Below are 14,444 nucleotides of genomic sequence, written 5' to 3'. Positions count from 1 at the left end.
GACCATCAAGGCTGGAGGTCCTTTTCCAGGAGGCACCTACCTGTGACTTCCCAGCAGATTGCCAGGTAGAGAAAAAACTTTCAGGAGATTTAAGTGTCCCCTTATACTGCCATGCTTGTCTATGTGTATACATTATGAAGCATTAATTCTATCAGTACATTTAGAACATAAAAATAAAATTTTAAACATCCAAATGGGTAATGGGAAGGGTAGAAATGCAGATTAGCAGGCAGGGAGCCTCAGCAATGTATGCAGGCATCAACACATTCATAGAGCAGTGATTTTTTTTTCATTAGGGTGTTTATTGGCGTAAACACATTAACAAAAAAATCACCCAGGGATTGTTTTTCCTTTGCCATCATGATGGCAGCTGTATGTCAGCCCTCACAAGCGTACCAAGAGCAGCAAGCTGACCAGCGGTGAGCTGCATTGGGTCAGACTTATAGTTTGTGCTTTTTCTGCAGTGGAGAGTGTGGTCAGGTATAGGATGAAGGGTTATTCATGGTTGTTATAACTACGCCGGCGAAGGTCCTGCCATGTAATTTCAGGCACTGGCAACTTTTTGCCATTTCACTGATAAAAGTTGCATCCATCCATCAGAGTGATAGTTGCAGAACCTGGCTCTCATCTGGCTATAAAGGCTAAGCTGAGATTTCAGCGGTTGAACACCTGATGCTGATGTTGCTTACATTGGTATTAATGAGTAACAGGGAATGCCAGCAGCAGTCATGTGCCAGTGAATGCAACAGGGTTCTATTAGTGCCAGGTCAAGTTGAGCGAGATCATGATCAAATCCTTGAAGCTGCTGTGCCTAGATTGGGAAATCAGTCTGGGCCCAGGCGGAGGAGGGATTTGGTCTGGCTGGGCTCAGGCTCCGCGATGGAGTTGTCTACCTGGGAGCAGCCTGGGAAGGCTCCTGCTGTAGCCTGGTTGGTGCCGTCAGGGGGCCCTGGGGAGCACACCCTAAACAGCACACCCGAAAGTGGTACCTAGAGCTGAGCCGAGTTACCTAAAAATAGCTGCCAAGTGCAATGAGGGGTGGGTATCCAAGAAAGCTGCACACAGCTGGAAAGCACCTTGCTGGAGTGGGAGATGGGGGCCAAGCAGGGTTCCCCACAGCGTTGGGGAATGTGGCTGTGGTGCCGTCTGCCCCTACCTGCAATCAGGTTTGGCACCTGGTTCCTGCCTGTAGTGCTCTGTAGGCTTGGCTGACCCTCTTGTTTGGGGGGTCAAGTCGATTGCCTGAACCTCCATTGCAGATGTCAAAATTTAGGCTTGGCTGACCCTCTTGTTTGGGGGGTCAAGTTGATTGCCTGAACATAAGGACCCAGCGCGGCTCCAGGTGCCCTGACTGGTTCCCCCTCATCCCCAGAGGCTGCTTCTGGATGGCCCACGCCTCCTGTAGATCCTGTGCCGTACTTGCGTGATGCATGGTACGTTGAGATATTTTAGATCCCTTAGGACATTTGAGATGGCCCCAGGTGCCTATGTTCAGGCCACAAAATCTCACCCAGATTTCTGCAAGCTACGATGACAGCTTTAACATCAGGCTAACATGCAGGCACCTCCGTTGCAGATGTCAAAATTTCAATGTGGGAATCTGGAGCTGAATCCCAGCCTCAGAGTGACATATTACGCGGGAACAATAGCAAATAAAAGCCTAGCCTGGATCAAAGTAAATCTTGATTTGAAATGGTTGTATTTGTAGATATACTGCTGTCAGGAAAAAGGAAAACGATTGAAATACAACAATTTAATTAATATGCTGTTGTAGGAATTTAGCTGTCCAGATTAAATTAATTCATTTGCATCAGTGTAAATAAGTAGAGCAGTTTGTGTTTGCAGTCTCAGGAGAAACCTAACTTAGGATGCAGCCTAAATGACAAGATGAATAATCTCGATTGCTGACATTGGTGATCCTGTGCTGTTGCTAGACCAGCAGGTCTGAATTTCAGAAAATCTAATGTGGATTCAGCTTAGACCTTTACTTCTCAGAAATCTTGAAATTCCTTGAATTTTTTGACCAGCACTTACAATGCATGAGGCAGTGCATGACATTTTGATTTTCATCCTACGTGAAGTGCCCTGTATGTCTCTACTCACGTCTATAGATGTTACCACTAATAATGGTAGAACATAAACCTGGTTTCACTTACAAGGGATTAATCAAGAGAAGCTCATTTGAGGCCAGTGGGGCTGTACCAGCATAAAGCCAATGACAAGTGGAACAAAACTGTTTCCTCAGAATTTTTGCATTGATGTCAAGAATTGCACTTACGCTTAAGTGGGTGCAATACTGAAGCCTATGAGTTGTGTGCTGGGTATTTTATTCCTGCCAGTAAGTGGTCACTTGCTCAGGTCCTGCTTGAGTAGGTCACTTAGAGGAATGTGAGGTTATCAGCCTGGTTTCCTCTGTTTTTTGCTGTGAGAGGATTATGTTTTCTGTTTTATTAGTATTCTTCCATGCAGTTTATAGATCTAAGCCTCAAAATACACATCCTTCAGCATTGTTTATTGCACAGCAGAGATTAATCTTGCTGTCATTTGGATTGCTACTGTAGGTGGAGTGCTGCAGGAGAGCAGTCCTCTCTTTGCAAATGTTATTGCTCAAGATAAGGGTGTAAAAAGCAGATTAGGAGATGACATGTGACGCGTCCTTCCTCAGTCTAAAAGTACAGGATCATGGGATGAACTTCACCTGACTGGTTACACAGAGACTGTGCTCACATTTGTACCTCTTACGGACAAGACTGCAAAACAAAAACATAAAATGACTCTCATGAGCTCCTTTCTCAGTCACTGCATATGTGGAGACCCTTTACCCGTGTCTGATTCTGAGGTAAGAACCTTATTAAACCTGTGATTTTGCTGCTCTGACCTCGGAGGGGCTGGTTTAAGGGACAGCTTTGCTGAAGCTGTGTCAGTGCTCCAGCCAGGGAGTCACTCTCTACTGAATCGCTTATACTATTAAAACTGGTCCTGAGCTAAAATCTGCAGAGAAGTTGAAGCATGCTTGAGTGATGGGTGTGACGCCACAGAAATCAGAATTTATGCAAGTGCTCTATTGAGAATAAATTTCATGCTGTAAGTGAGATAATTGAATGGAGAGCAATGTATGACACTGATCATTTTTCATACCTTAATTGCAGTAATCATGTTAAAATGCTGTTTAAAAACTCTGCCTACGAGCTGAAATGGTTTCATACAGTGAAATTTGTCTTAAGCTGTCTTTCAAAAAGCAAAATCTGCCCACTCTATCAGGTAGCCTTCTGAAAAAAGCTCATTGGATTTGTACTGGCCTGGTTGAAAATGGTAGCTGGAGAAGAAGGTGACAGAAGAGAAGTCCTTTTTCACAGGCATCATTGTAAAATGCTGATTTTACAGGCTGCATGTTTGCTTTGAATATGTCGTACCTGAAATGCCCCCATCTGGTCTGAAACAGATTAACAAAAATGATGCCTCTCTTTTTTGGAATACTTAGTAGCTTTGAACATTGTCAGAAATGTACTTGGGTAGTCTAAAGATATCCTAATAAAGAAGTAGGCTGGGTTTTTTTTTAAGAAAAAAAGTCAGAATTAGTTCATAATTTTATGAGAACTTGCTCAGCAGTGCTTTGGAGTTTGCATTCACTCCATCAGGTGTTCATGTGAACTACCACCCAGCCCAGAAACACCCCTCCTCCTCTCCCTGTTTCGTTTCTGTTCTTTATAGAGGAGGCAGGAGCTTTTCCTCAGCAAGGAAATGCTGAGAATTTGGAAATTTGAGGGAAAATTGAATATAAATTTTTTTGTGCAATATTTTTTCCTGAAATAAAAACTGCAGGGGTTCTGCTAGAAAAGTTTATGGCAGTATTACTCCAAAGGCATTGAAATCCTTAAAAATGTTCCCTCTAACAAGCTATTTTATTTCCAAACTTGTAGCACCAGTGCAATTACGATACCTGTAGGCATTAAGCTCCATGAGCCAGATGTGCTGTTAAATAGGAACAACGCTCTCATTTTCCAAGCTTCCTCTCTAAAACCACCGGTTCTTCCTGTATTTGTGTTATAATGTCTCTCTGGTCCTCTCTGTATGACTGTAACCTCCCCGAGCCTATAGAAAATCAGCTTCTCCTTTCCAAAGGGGATGAGCTCACTCACCCAATTCGCACATGGCTGCACAATCTCCAGATCTGACCCAAGTGAGGGAGAGCGTGGGAGTGAGTGGTAGGAGGGGGTGCGACTGCACGGTTTGGTATCGGCTTGCGGTAATGTGGGATTGGCAAGCAGTCGAACTGCAGCCTTACTGTTTATTTTCATCACTGAATAGAGGTAAAGCAGAGGAGTATCATAGTTTCAAGCAATGGTTTGGGTTGGAAGGGACCTTTAAAGATCATCTAGTCCAAACCCCTGCCATGGGCAGGGACATCTTTCACTAGATCAGGTCACTCAAAGCCCCATCCAGCCTGACCTTGAACACTGGCGATGATGGGACATCCACAACTTCTCTGGGCAACCCGTTCCAGTGTCTTACCACCTTCATTGTAAACAATTTCTTCCTTATATCCGACCTAAATCTACCCTCTTACAATTTGAAACCATTGCCCCTTGTCCTGTCCCTGCAGGCCTTGGTAGAAAGTCCAGAAACACAGTGTGCTGGTTGAATTCTTTTTACTGGTGTTACATGTAGCATCCTACTTGTGTACAGGAACGAGTCCTGTGAGTGCCAGAGCTGTCATTCCAAGACACCATTCAGTGAATTCAGTGTTTATGACAGGGCCTGTCTGTACTGCTGTGGTAATAAGTGACGTTTTTGTGTTATTAGTCATGTTTGCCTAAGAGGTGCTGATGTTTGGGTGTTAACCTTACTCTGCACAAGCATCATGATGTCTTCCCTTTGCAAAGTTCCTCTCTTTCTGAATTGTCAGTTGCATTTATTGTATTTATGATGGTAGTGCTTTACTTTTAGCAATGTTAAGTTGATCTGCCATATGAAAAACTCACAAATTATTAAGTGTCAGAAAATTCTGTAGCTTATTTGACTTGTTCACATTTAAAAAGGTTGTTTCTGATGACCACTGGAAGAGGTCCCCATCCCAGGATGAAGACAAGGCAGACACACAAAAGGTCACACCCAGGAGATGGGGCTCTGGAAAAAGATCTCGTCCCAGACCTCTCTCAGACTATGGCCAAATGTCGATCAGAAGTTTCTCCATACCAGAAGATGCAGTTGCGGTGGAGTCTCAGAAGACGGACTGCACGGATGGTGAAAATCAGCCAGGACTGGCTTCTGTCGGGTCTGTGATCCAAAGCAATACAGTAGGCTACCAGAGAGGGAGAAAAAGAAGACCCATCTCCGTAATAGGTGGGGTCAATTTCTATGGAAGCGGTCCGGCAGAAGAGATTGAAGGTCTGCTGACACAAGTAAGATAAGAGATGTGCTCTCTGCAAACTGCAAGAGACCCTTTCACTTCCTTGTCTCTGTCTTCAGCTTAGAAAATAGAATGGATGTTTCCTTCTCTTCCTTCCTTTTTGTCAAGCTGACATCGTGTACTTACAATTCTGCTTTCCTGGTCACTAATTACTTTGTCTTGTTAAAAAACGAAACAGCATGGAATAAAACTGTTACTGACTTTGGGATAATATTTTCTGTATTGTAAATTAACCTTATTTCTTTCTTGGAGCAGTTGTTACCTCTCACATTGGTGTATAAGAGCTGATTCGTGTGTAATACAGCTGTGTGTTTAGTCATAGGGCCTGAGGAACAGAGGACAACAAACAATATGATAGTAGCACATTACTTATTGATCATTTCAAATTCTCTGAAAGCAGGCCTGTTCAAAACCTGTGACATTAGCTGTGGTGTTCAAAATCTTGGTATTGGCATAGCAGCAATATTTAAAACTAATAAGGAAGTAGCTTTAGAAACTCGGTAATAAATTAAGGAATTAATGAAAAAAAGAAAGAATCTAAGAAAACTGTGAATATGAAGAAAACCCCCACCCTGTTTATGTACTACTAAATTGACCTGGTGGAATGTAGGAAGCCTCTATGGAAACAGCAGGTGGTTGAGTTAGTACTTGAGCAATACCTATACATGTATTTGCCATCTCTGTTGGTTTAGGTAAAAGACCGAGAAAGAAAAAGCTTCTGGAAGATAAAAATAGCTCCTTTTTTCCCGGAGGTCGTCCTGAGAGGATACGATGTGTAGAGGAACTTACTGTTCTGATGGTAGTGGTGGCCCCATCTTGTAGTTGGTTACAGAGCTTCAGGCTCACGGGCTTTTGTAATACTGCACTGATCAGGTGTTTTCCACTTTTCAGAAAAGCTGCAGGACTCCTACCTAAAGCAACTGTCAAGCTGATAAAGCAACAGAAAAAAAGGAATAGTATTTACATTCTCAAAAAATGTGATTCCAGTGGTTATTAATGGAATTTGAATCTTAATCTTTCTCATGCTACTTGATCTCCTTCTGGGAAGTTCAATGCAGTATCATTCATGGGTACGGTACTCCCCCAACTGAAATCAAATGCCAAAATGATGGCAGGATTTTCAGTCTCCTGTGAAAAGCAATTTTTACCTTGAACATTGTTGTTGTATATTGCACATTTTTCTTTATAATTTCCTGATGAAAAAATGCATCTTGAAGCAAAACTCCAACTGAAGCCAATGAACTTTTTACCCAGGCAAAGGCCATAGTTTCAAACCCTACATAATTGGAATATTTTCAAATTAATTTTATCACTACTTAGCTTGGAGGAAAAAAAGAAGAGGGAAATTGCTGTTATAAATTCTAGGCCATCTTAGTCAAGAGTAAGAGATGGATTTCAAGGGATAGTAAGTATTGGCAACCCAAATAATCCTTGCTCTACCATGGAAGTGATTTAAAACTCTCCAAGCCCTTCATTAACTGCTGAAATCAAATTGATCTCTCTTCAAACCTTGCTCGTATCAGTTTATTAATGAAGGAACATGCACCAAGGCAGCTATTTCAGTGGACTCTGTCCATGCTCTGATGCTGCCGCGAGGGCTGGCTGGGGTTAAACGAGCTCATTGCTGGATCACTGTGGTCAAGACCAAAACTATGGAGCATTCCCAACGGGGACGCATTTTTAACCCAAATGATGGCCTTCCCAGGCCTGCCACTGAGTAACAGCACATCCTTGTCTGTCCGGGAAAGGGATCTGGACTGAAGCCTTACTAGAAAATTTTAGTTGCCCAGAAATAAATAGCTTTTTTACTTAATCTACCAGTTATTTGCATATAGTAATTGCCATCACTTCTGTTAGCTATTTGATGTAATGTATCAGATTTAATTTTTGTGGCGTTATTCAGTGACAGGATCCTGGTATATTGCTAAAACACTGAAGAAGTGAGGTTTAAAGATGAGGTTATAGTTAAATCATATTCAGTAGGCACAGAGGTTTTTGGCAGTCATATTAGAAAGTAAATTTGTAGCTGGAATGTAAAAAAGAGGACTAATGAAGCAGGAATACATGTGCTGGAAGTATTCTCTGTGGGGCTTTCGAAGGCTGATCTTCACCTTGCTGATTTTTTTTTCTTAAAAGCTTTGAAAACCCACGGGAATATTTGAAAAGTGTAATGCTAATTCCTTCTGTGTTGTGATTTGGTTTGGTCTGACAGCTTAGGTGTGAGAAAACATTTTCAAACAGTACTAAATCATTGGTTTCATAACAGAGTGTCAAGAGATCATAAAAGACCCAGCCCTGATCTTTCAGATCACTTGACAGAAGGGTCTATGACCAGTGACAACTGAAAGATAAGATGTAAAGACAAGACTCTCCGAACTTCATATGCTGAAGTCTGGCTGTTCAATGTTGAATGTTTATGCAAGGTCATTCAGCCTGGCTAACCTGGAGTTGGTCAGGGACGACATAAAATTAGACTCAATTTGCAAATAAAACAGGGGTAGTTTCTCTAATCGTAATTAAGCAAATGAATGAGTTAACTAAAGAAAATGGCTTCTAGATGAAGTTATGAGCAAACTTAATAGTACCTCTTTTTAATGACACTGCAGGGATCTTCACAGCAGAGGATCATGTTGACAATTGGTTTTGTCTTGTAAACTATGTTTATTTTGCTTAAAAGCAATACATTTATTTGAAGAAAGCAAGTGTCCCAGGAAATGAACACGACTTCCAACCATAGCGTTTCTGGGCATTCTTTTGCTTTGGGTTTCCCTTCAGACGTGTGTTTACAACGCCAGCCGGCATTGCGCAGGCTGTTCTCAAAGCGGTGAGCGTTTGGGTATGGAGTGTTGCAAGATGGAAATTATGGAGCATGTCTGATCATAACAGGAGGCTAAGGAGTTTTTAATGTAACAGAGAACTGTAACATAATATTTTCTGTTGATGCTGGTGGATATGGTATGCAAGTGTTTAAGCAATATCACTTCAAAGTAGGCGATTTTACTGCTCCTGTAATTAGCTGAACTATCTGAAGAAACCTGACTTCATACTGGAGTTTTGCTCAGTTGGACTTGCTGGTAACTTTACTAATCCTGGATTTTCCTGTTTTCTCTGTAGCCTGCAACACGGCCACCTGTTCCAGCGCACCAGGTACCCCCTTACAAAGCTGTTTCAGCCAGGTTTCGGCCGCTCACCTTTTCACAAAGTACCCCCATCGGCCTGGACCGGGTTGGACGAAGGCAGCAGATGAGAACATCTAACGGTAAGATGGGCAAGTCTTTTTAACCTTCTAGATCTCAACTTCATACCCCAGCTTGGTCAGGAAGCAGATTATAGTGTGGAACACAAAAGGGTGCAAACCAACTCGGTGGCAAAGTAGTACCCAGCTAAGTGGATTTGTTTTAAGACTTTCTCAGTAGTAGCTTTTCCTGCTGTATACATGTAAAACTTGTTTTTCATATCTACTGTTTGACATTGCTATGGTTTATTCTTCTGTACCAGTTACACTCCTGTATTTTCCACTCTCTATTCATGTAATTGGCTGAAGATAGTAGAATTTGAAAGAAGTAAGGTCTAATATAGATTCATCATAGAATCATAGAATGTCTAGGGTTGGAAGAGACCCCTAGAGGTCATCTAGTCCAACCCCTCTAATATGCTTGAGTTCATGCCCGAACCATAGCCACACCACAAATGTATTTTTAATTTTGTTTGCCATGCATTCAGCTTATCTACCTAGACAGGCAAGTCTTAAATAATGAAGCAGCATGTTTCAGAGAACTGTATGCACTTGCCGTTGCTTACTCAGTGGTGAGTGTAGCCCAGGGTTCTAGGACACGATGGATGGATTCTTGGGAAAGATTGCCTTTTCAGAAGCGGTACTCTATATCAGACTCCCAGATGTGCCCTGTGTGTTTTTTCTGTAGTTGTTTACTATTAGTATGCAGTGCTATCTTGAGTTAATAGAAAGTCGTATATAGTATTAGTGGAACGTTTCTTGGCAGCTGGGACCAGAAGAACCTGGGTTTATACCATTTATGTTCTTTCAGACCACTGTGAGCCTGATCTGAACAGTTATTCATGTTTCACTGGCAAGGGTTGGACATAAAAGCAAAATTTTCACTTTATATTCTTCACTGTTACTAATGAACAAAATGCCACTGGGACCCCTTGCTCTGCCTCTCTGTGGGGAGAATAAGCAAAAGTGCCTGGATCAGGGCTTGCCATGACTGAAGTAGGAAAGTTAACAAATAGGATTTTCAGTGTTTCTTTATTAAAATTATACATATGCTTACTAGTCAGTACTTGGCTTTTATGGTTCTTAGCTGCATTTTAGCTGCAATGATATCCAAATTCTGCTCAAAAAATCCCTCAACTACAAATTAGTTTGTATAAGAACATTTTAAAACTGCATTTTCCAGTCTTCAATACAGCATGACAGTTTTCTTCAGAAGGTGCTCTCCAAGGAACAGAGCTGAGAATGTCTTACTATAGCAATGAGATACATTATATATACACTATGTTAGTATTCTCCTTTTAATTTATATTTAGCAAAATATTGGGAACTACTTCAAAACCCGTATATGGAGTGTGTCCTTGCTGTATGTATCTCAGTATACTTAACGATCCAGATTACACATCAAGGTAAATTTGACATCTAATGCTGAGACCCGTGCTGAGATTACATGGTATCTCAGTCCCTGATTGCAAAAGGATCGCTCACCGAATAGCAGGTTTGCCATGAGCTAGTTTTGAAAAAAGAGACTCCTTATGCATCACAGAGTAGGGATTCCTTTTTTATTTTTAGTTATCCTTTCCATTTCGTGTTTGGAAACCACATGAAATAATATTAGTTACCTAGACAACTGCCTGAGCGTAATATCTTTCCAGGTATTTAGCTTTCGAATAATTGCTCTCCTAAACGTAAGCAACAGGATGACAAATACACAAAGCAAGGTTTCTGCCACTTTTCAAGACAAAGAAGCCAAAGCCATATCGATTATGCTAGATGTGACTTGTCTGACTCATTACAATAAACATAGCAGTTGAGCAGGAAAAGCTGCTGAAATCAAAGCCCTGAAGGCAAGTGAGGAATATCACGGACTTTGCAGTTGCAAAGATCTGTTAAGTAGCTCCAGCAGAAAATAATAAAGTGACTAGTGTCACACATTCTGATCTCTTTCCTTTTTCTCTTAAATTCACAAGGCATTTCCTTGTCTTTGAACATGTGAGAGTTTTTTGTTTGCTCATGTACAGTGAAATTCGGTAGCACAAAAGCCCTTTATTATAGAAAGAAATGCTAAACCCAAGCCCTGAAAATGAGTGGTATCTTATTTTAGTTACTTGCTAAAGCCTAATACATTGCATGTCTACTTTTTATAACAAGGGGGGATAGAATTGGAGATGTAAATTTAGAAAAACAGCTGTTACAAGACAGTAAATCATCATACCGGAGGAGACAGAATAACAACCAGCCAACACGTAAGGGAAACTTCCCTTGAGACTTATATTGCTACTCTTGTGCTGAATGGGTTACAAGTTTTAAATTATATTAAAGAGGTTACCTATTTATCGCAGTAGAGCAATTTTTATAGTATCTTAAAAACTAACCCATCTTTTTTGCATATGGTGGTGTGGGACTTGAATTTGGCTAAATTAATTGGTGAACTCCTTTAGATAGGCTCAGCTCTGAGTAGGTGGGGTGGGGCTCAGTTCAAGTTTAAGTCACCTAAATTCAGTCTAAATGGAGGTACCTCCATAAGAGTTAAACATTTGAACATCTGTTACAGGCAGTGGAGGTCGAGGGCTTGATATGTGTCGAGGTCCAGATATGTGTGGGATACCCGAATACCTGCCCGCGGCTGGCAGATATGACAGAGGACCTACTGGAGACCTATTCCTGTCTTCAGTGCCAGCTGGAGGCCAGTGGGATATCCAAAATACTTAAAATTGCGTTAAGTATCTACGTTTAAACAGCTGCTCTGAGGCCCCAGCCATTGCAGTCAATGAAGGTTAGAGTAGGAACTGCCTTTGGATGCGGTGGATTGCTCTCTCAGCTGTTTAGATGGTTCAGATGTGTATTCCGGCATTTAGAATAATAAATTTAAATACCTTTAATTCAAGTAGTATCCTGTCCTGGATGTTTGCCTGCAATGTTAAACTACTGTCAAGCTTTTCCCAGTTCATCACAGTAACCAAGTTTCAGCCTGTGTGGAGCACAGCTGAGGTGCAAGCAAACCGGCTGTTGGGGAGTGGAGATTTTCGGGTTCTCCATCCCTATCACCTATCAAACAAACAAACCCCACCCCAAATAGGTTATTGACCATGCAAGTGAACAAACAGCAGTTATTAATCACTCCTCGAGAGAAAACAATTCCCTGCTTCTATCATCTTGCTACCCTGTTCCTTGCTCCCCCACCCCAAAATAGTGAGGATGTAAATAGGACTATGTGCAGGAAACACAAATTCCTGGGTTACTACATTGAGTGCCGTGTTTGTGATTACCAGGAGGTGGGTGGAATACACCTGCTGTTGCGAGCAGCTCCATGGCGTTGTTGTATTCTGCGGCCAAAGTGCCTGAAAAGCTCAGGGAGGCAGAAAGACTCATGGACAGGACCTGAAGGGGCATCGTGAAATGCACTACTACAGCCTAAGCGGTCCCAGTGTTGCTGGGAACAGAAAAGCCTTTGGACCAGAGGATGATGGCTGTGTGATACTTTGAAGGACGGGACTCTTAACTGATACGAAAAGATAAAACCTACGCTGGTGGGTAATGGGATTGTCAGTCGCATAGACAGCTGGGCTTGACGATGTGAAGAGGACCCGGCAGTGTGTTGGGAGCAGCTGGTGCATCTGGTGAAGCACCTAGGCGGCCCCGGGGACTCAGGAGGGGAGGTGCTAGCCGTGGGGAGGGTGTGATGGGCAGGAGGCAAGCACTGGAGCCAAAATTGAAGCTGTCAGCTAGAAGCTAAAAGACCAGGAGCCCAATGGTAAAGTTGCCCCATGTGCTGGCAATACCACGCTCAGTGTCAGACAGAGAGGCCTTTTTATCCCCTGGCACCCTCATGCAAAGTTGTATTAAAAGGAGGGAGTTCTAGATTATTTATGAAACTAGATACGTTTGACATAAAAAGATCCTTTGTCTTCTAAAGCAAAACAAAAGCAGGCTGTTGACATGCAAATCAAGAGATTATGGAGTAGTTTCTAAACAAAGAATTAGAGGAAAACTGGCAAAGTGAAATAATACAGAGGACAGGACAGCACATCCTTTACAGGCAATGTCAGTAATCACTGCACCCTCAAATGAAGGACGGGGCAGAAGCTGACAAAACTCAAGCAAGAAATAGCCAGGAACAGCTGGACAAATGTTGTTTAAAGAGGATTTAGAAAAACAGGCAACCCTGCCAGTAATAGTGAAAGTTTAAAAAGTAAGGTGGAGAAATAAATGTATTTTTAAAGAAGTTTAGGTGGCATTCTGTCAGAAACTTGGTTGAAGGAAGACAACCAGTGGAGCATAACCAGCATATCACCATTGTGCAAGCTGCACAGGCATAACAGAAAAGATTGTACCAGTGCAAGAGGGTCTCTAATGTATTAAAGAAAAACTTAAGAGCCAAATCAGATAAACAAATCGACTGTATCACCAAGTGTCACAGGATCCGTGGACTGGAATGCTGTGCCTAAATGGGAAAAAGTATAGTGACAGGATTAAATTATGAACCACCTGAGATCACCAGGCTGGTGACAGTAAGCATGACAAACCAAGGAAGCCAGAGAAGTTTCAAAGGCAGCAAGCACAGTCATAACAGGAGACTGTCATGTGGATTAGGCCTTGTAACGGGGCTCGGTGCTATGTTTTTAGGTGTACCGTAAATAATTCCTCAGTGCAGCTAATTGTGAGACTTACAGGATGGGAAACAATTCTTGAACCAGTCCTGAGATGTGTGCAGGATCACACGAAAGCACTGCTCTGTAAGGGTGGGATGTGTCTCATCTGACTCCATAGACTTCTCAGCTAAGCTAGGTGACCTTGCCTGGAACAAACAGCTAATTTAGGGTGCTGTTCATTGACCAAATACAGACAGATGATGAATCTTGCCCTCCGTGTCCATAATGCACTCTGAGCCAATATCCTTGCAGGGGTGAGAAGAGTGAAAAAATCCAATACAGTACGTGTTGTAATTTAAAAGAGGGTAAGTAAATAAAAGTGAGAAGTCATTTGTGTAACAAAGGAATTTAAAGGAGCAGAAAAGTTTTGAATGCTTGCAGGCAGCACGGAGGGTGTTCAAGGACAACATATTAGATGCTTAGAGCAAATTCATGTCACCTGTCAAAATGGAATTTGGAAACACTAGAAAAGGGTTCTGTCATTAAACACAGGGGAAAAGAATCTATCAGAAGGGGAAAAAAAAAAGACATCCTTCAGATTGTTGACTTGTATCCAAATAGAAAAAAAACCCCAAACTCTTGCAATTTTGGTGTAAAGCTACTGAACGTAGAAACAATTTGCTAAAGATGTAGAACTACGTCCTTTTTAAAAAATACGAGAACCCGGTAGACTACCAGACAGTTTGTAGGCCTTGTAAGTGACTGAGAAATAAAACCTGAGCTCAAATTAGGCAAGGATCTGTCTCAAAATGTCAGTAGAAGTTTTAGAGGAACTAAATGAATAGTAACACATTGCCAGACCCTAGACTTCTAAAGGGATTTAAGAACAAAATTGCTGAGCCACTGCCTCAGTGTGGAATTCATTCCTCAGAAATAGCCTCAGTACAAGGAAGAAGGCAGCGATGGAATAACCATTTATAAAGAAGTATCAGGAGGGATCCAGTGAGCAGTAGCCCAGCGAGTCTGACATAAGAGTACATGGAATATATAAAGAATGAATGTATTTAGTACTTAGAACCTATAACGGAGAGTAACATCAACAGCCTGGTAGACCCTTATGATGAAGAAAAGTCCATGGGCCCTACATAGAGGAAAGCTGTGCCCCACAAATCATGGAATCATAGAATCCTAGGTTGGAAGGGACCTCAGG

At 41.9% G+C, this 14,444-nt stretch overlaps 1 protein-coding gene across 1 annotated transcript in view; it reads left to right on the top strand.

The window, feature by feature from the left end:
• SPATA13 (spermatogenesis associated 13) overlaps positions 1 to 14,444 on the top strand; it is a 46,209-nt gene that overhangs the window by 10,230 nt on the left and 21,535 nt on the right. Inside the window, exons 2-3 of the mRNA XM_009644889.2 lie at positions 5,040 to 5,402; positions 8,525 to 8,669. Coding sequence (XP_009643184.2) covers positions 5,040 to 5,402; positions 8,525 to 8,669 — 508 coding nt within the window. The remainder of the gene's footprint in view (positions 1 to 5,039; positions 5,403 to 8,524; positions 8,670 to 14,444) is intronic.

This window comes from Egretta garzetta, unplaced genomic scaffold (assembly GCF_000687185.1).
Source record: "Egretta garzetta isolate BGI_Z169 unplaced genomic scaffold, ASM68718v1 scaffold98, whole genome shotgun sequence".
NCBI lineage: Eukaryota > Metazoa > Chordata > Aves > Pelecaniformes > Ardeidae > Egretta > Egretta garzetta.
The sequence above is the reverse complement of the archived record's forward strand: the minus strand, read 5'-3'. Positions and strand labels throughout refer to the sequence as shown.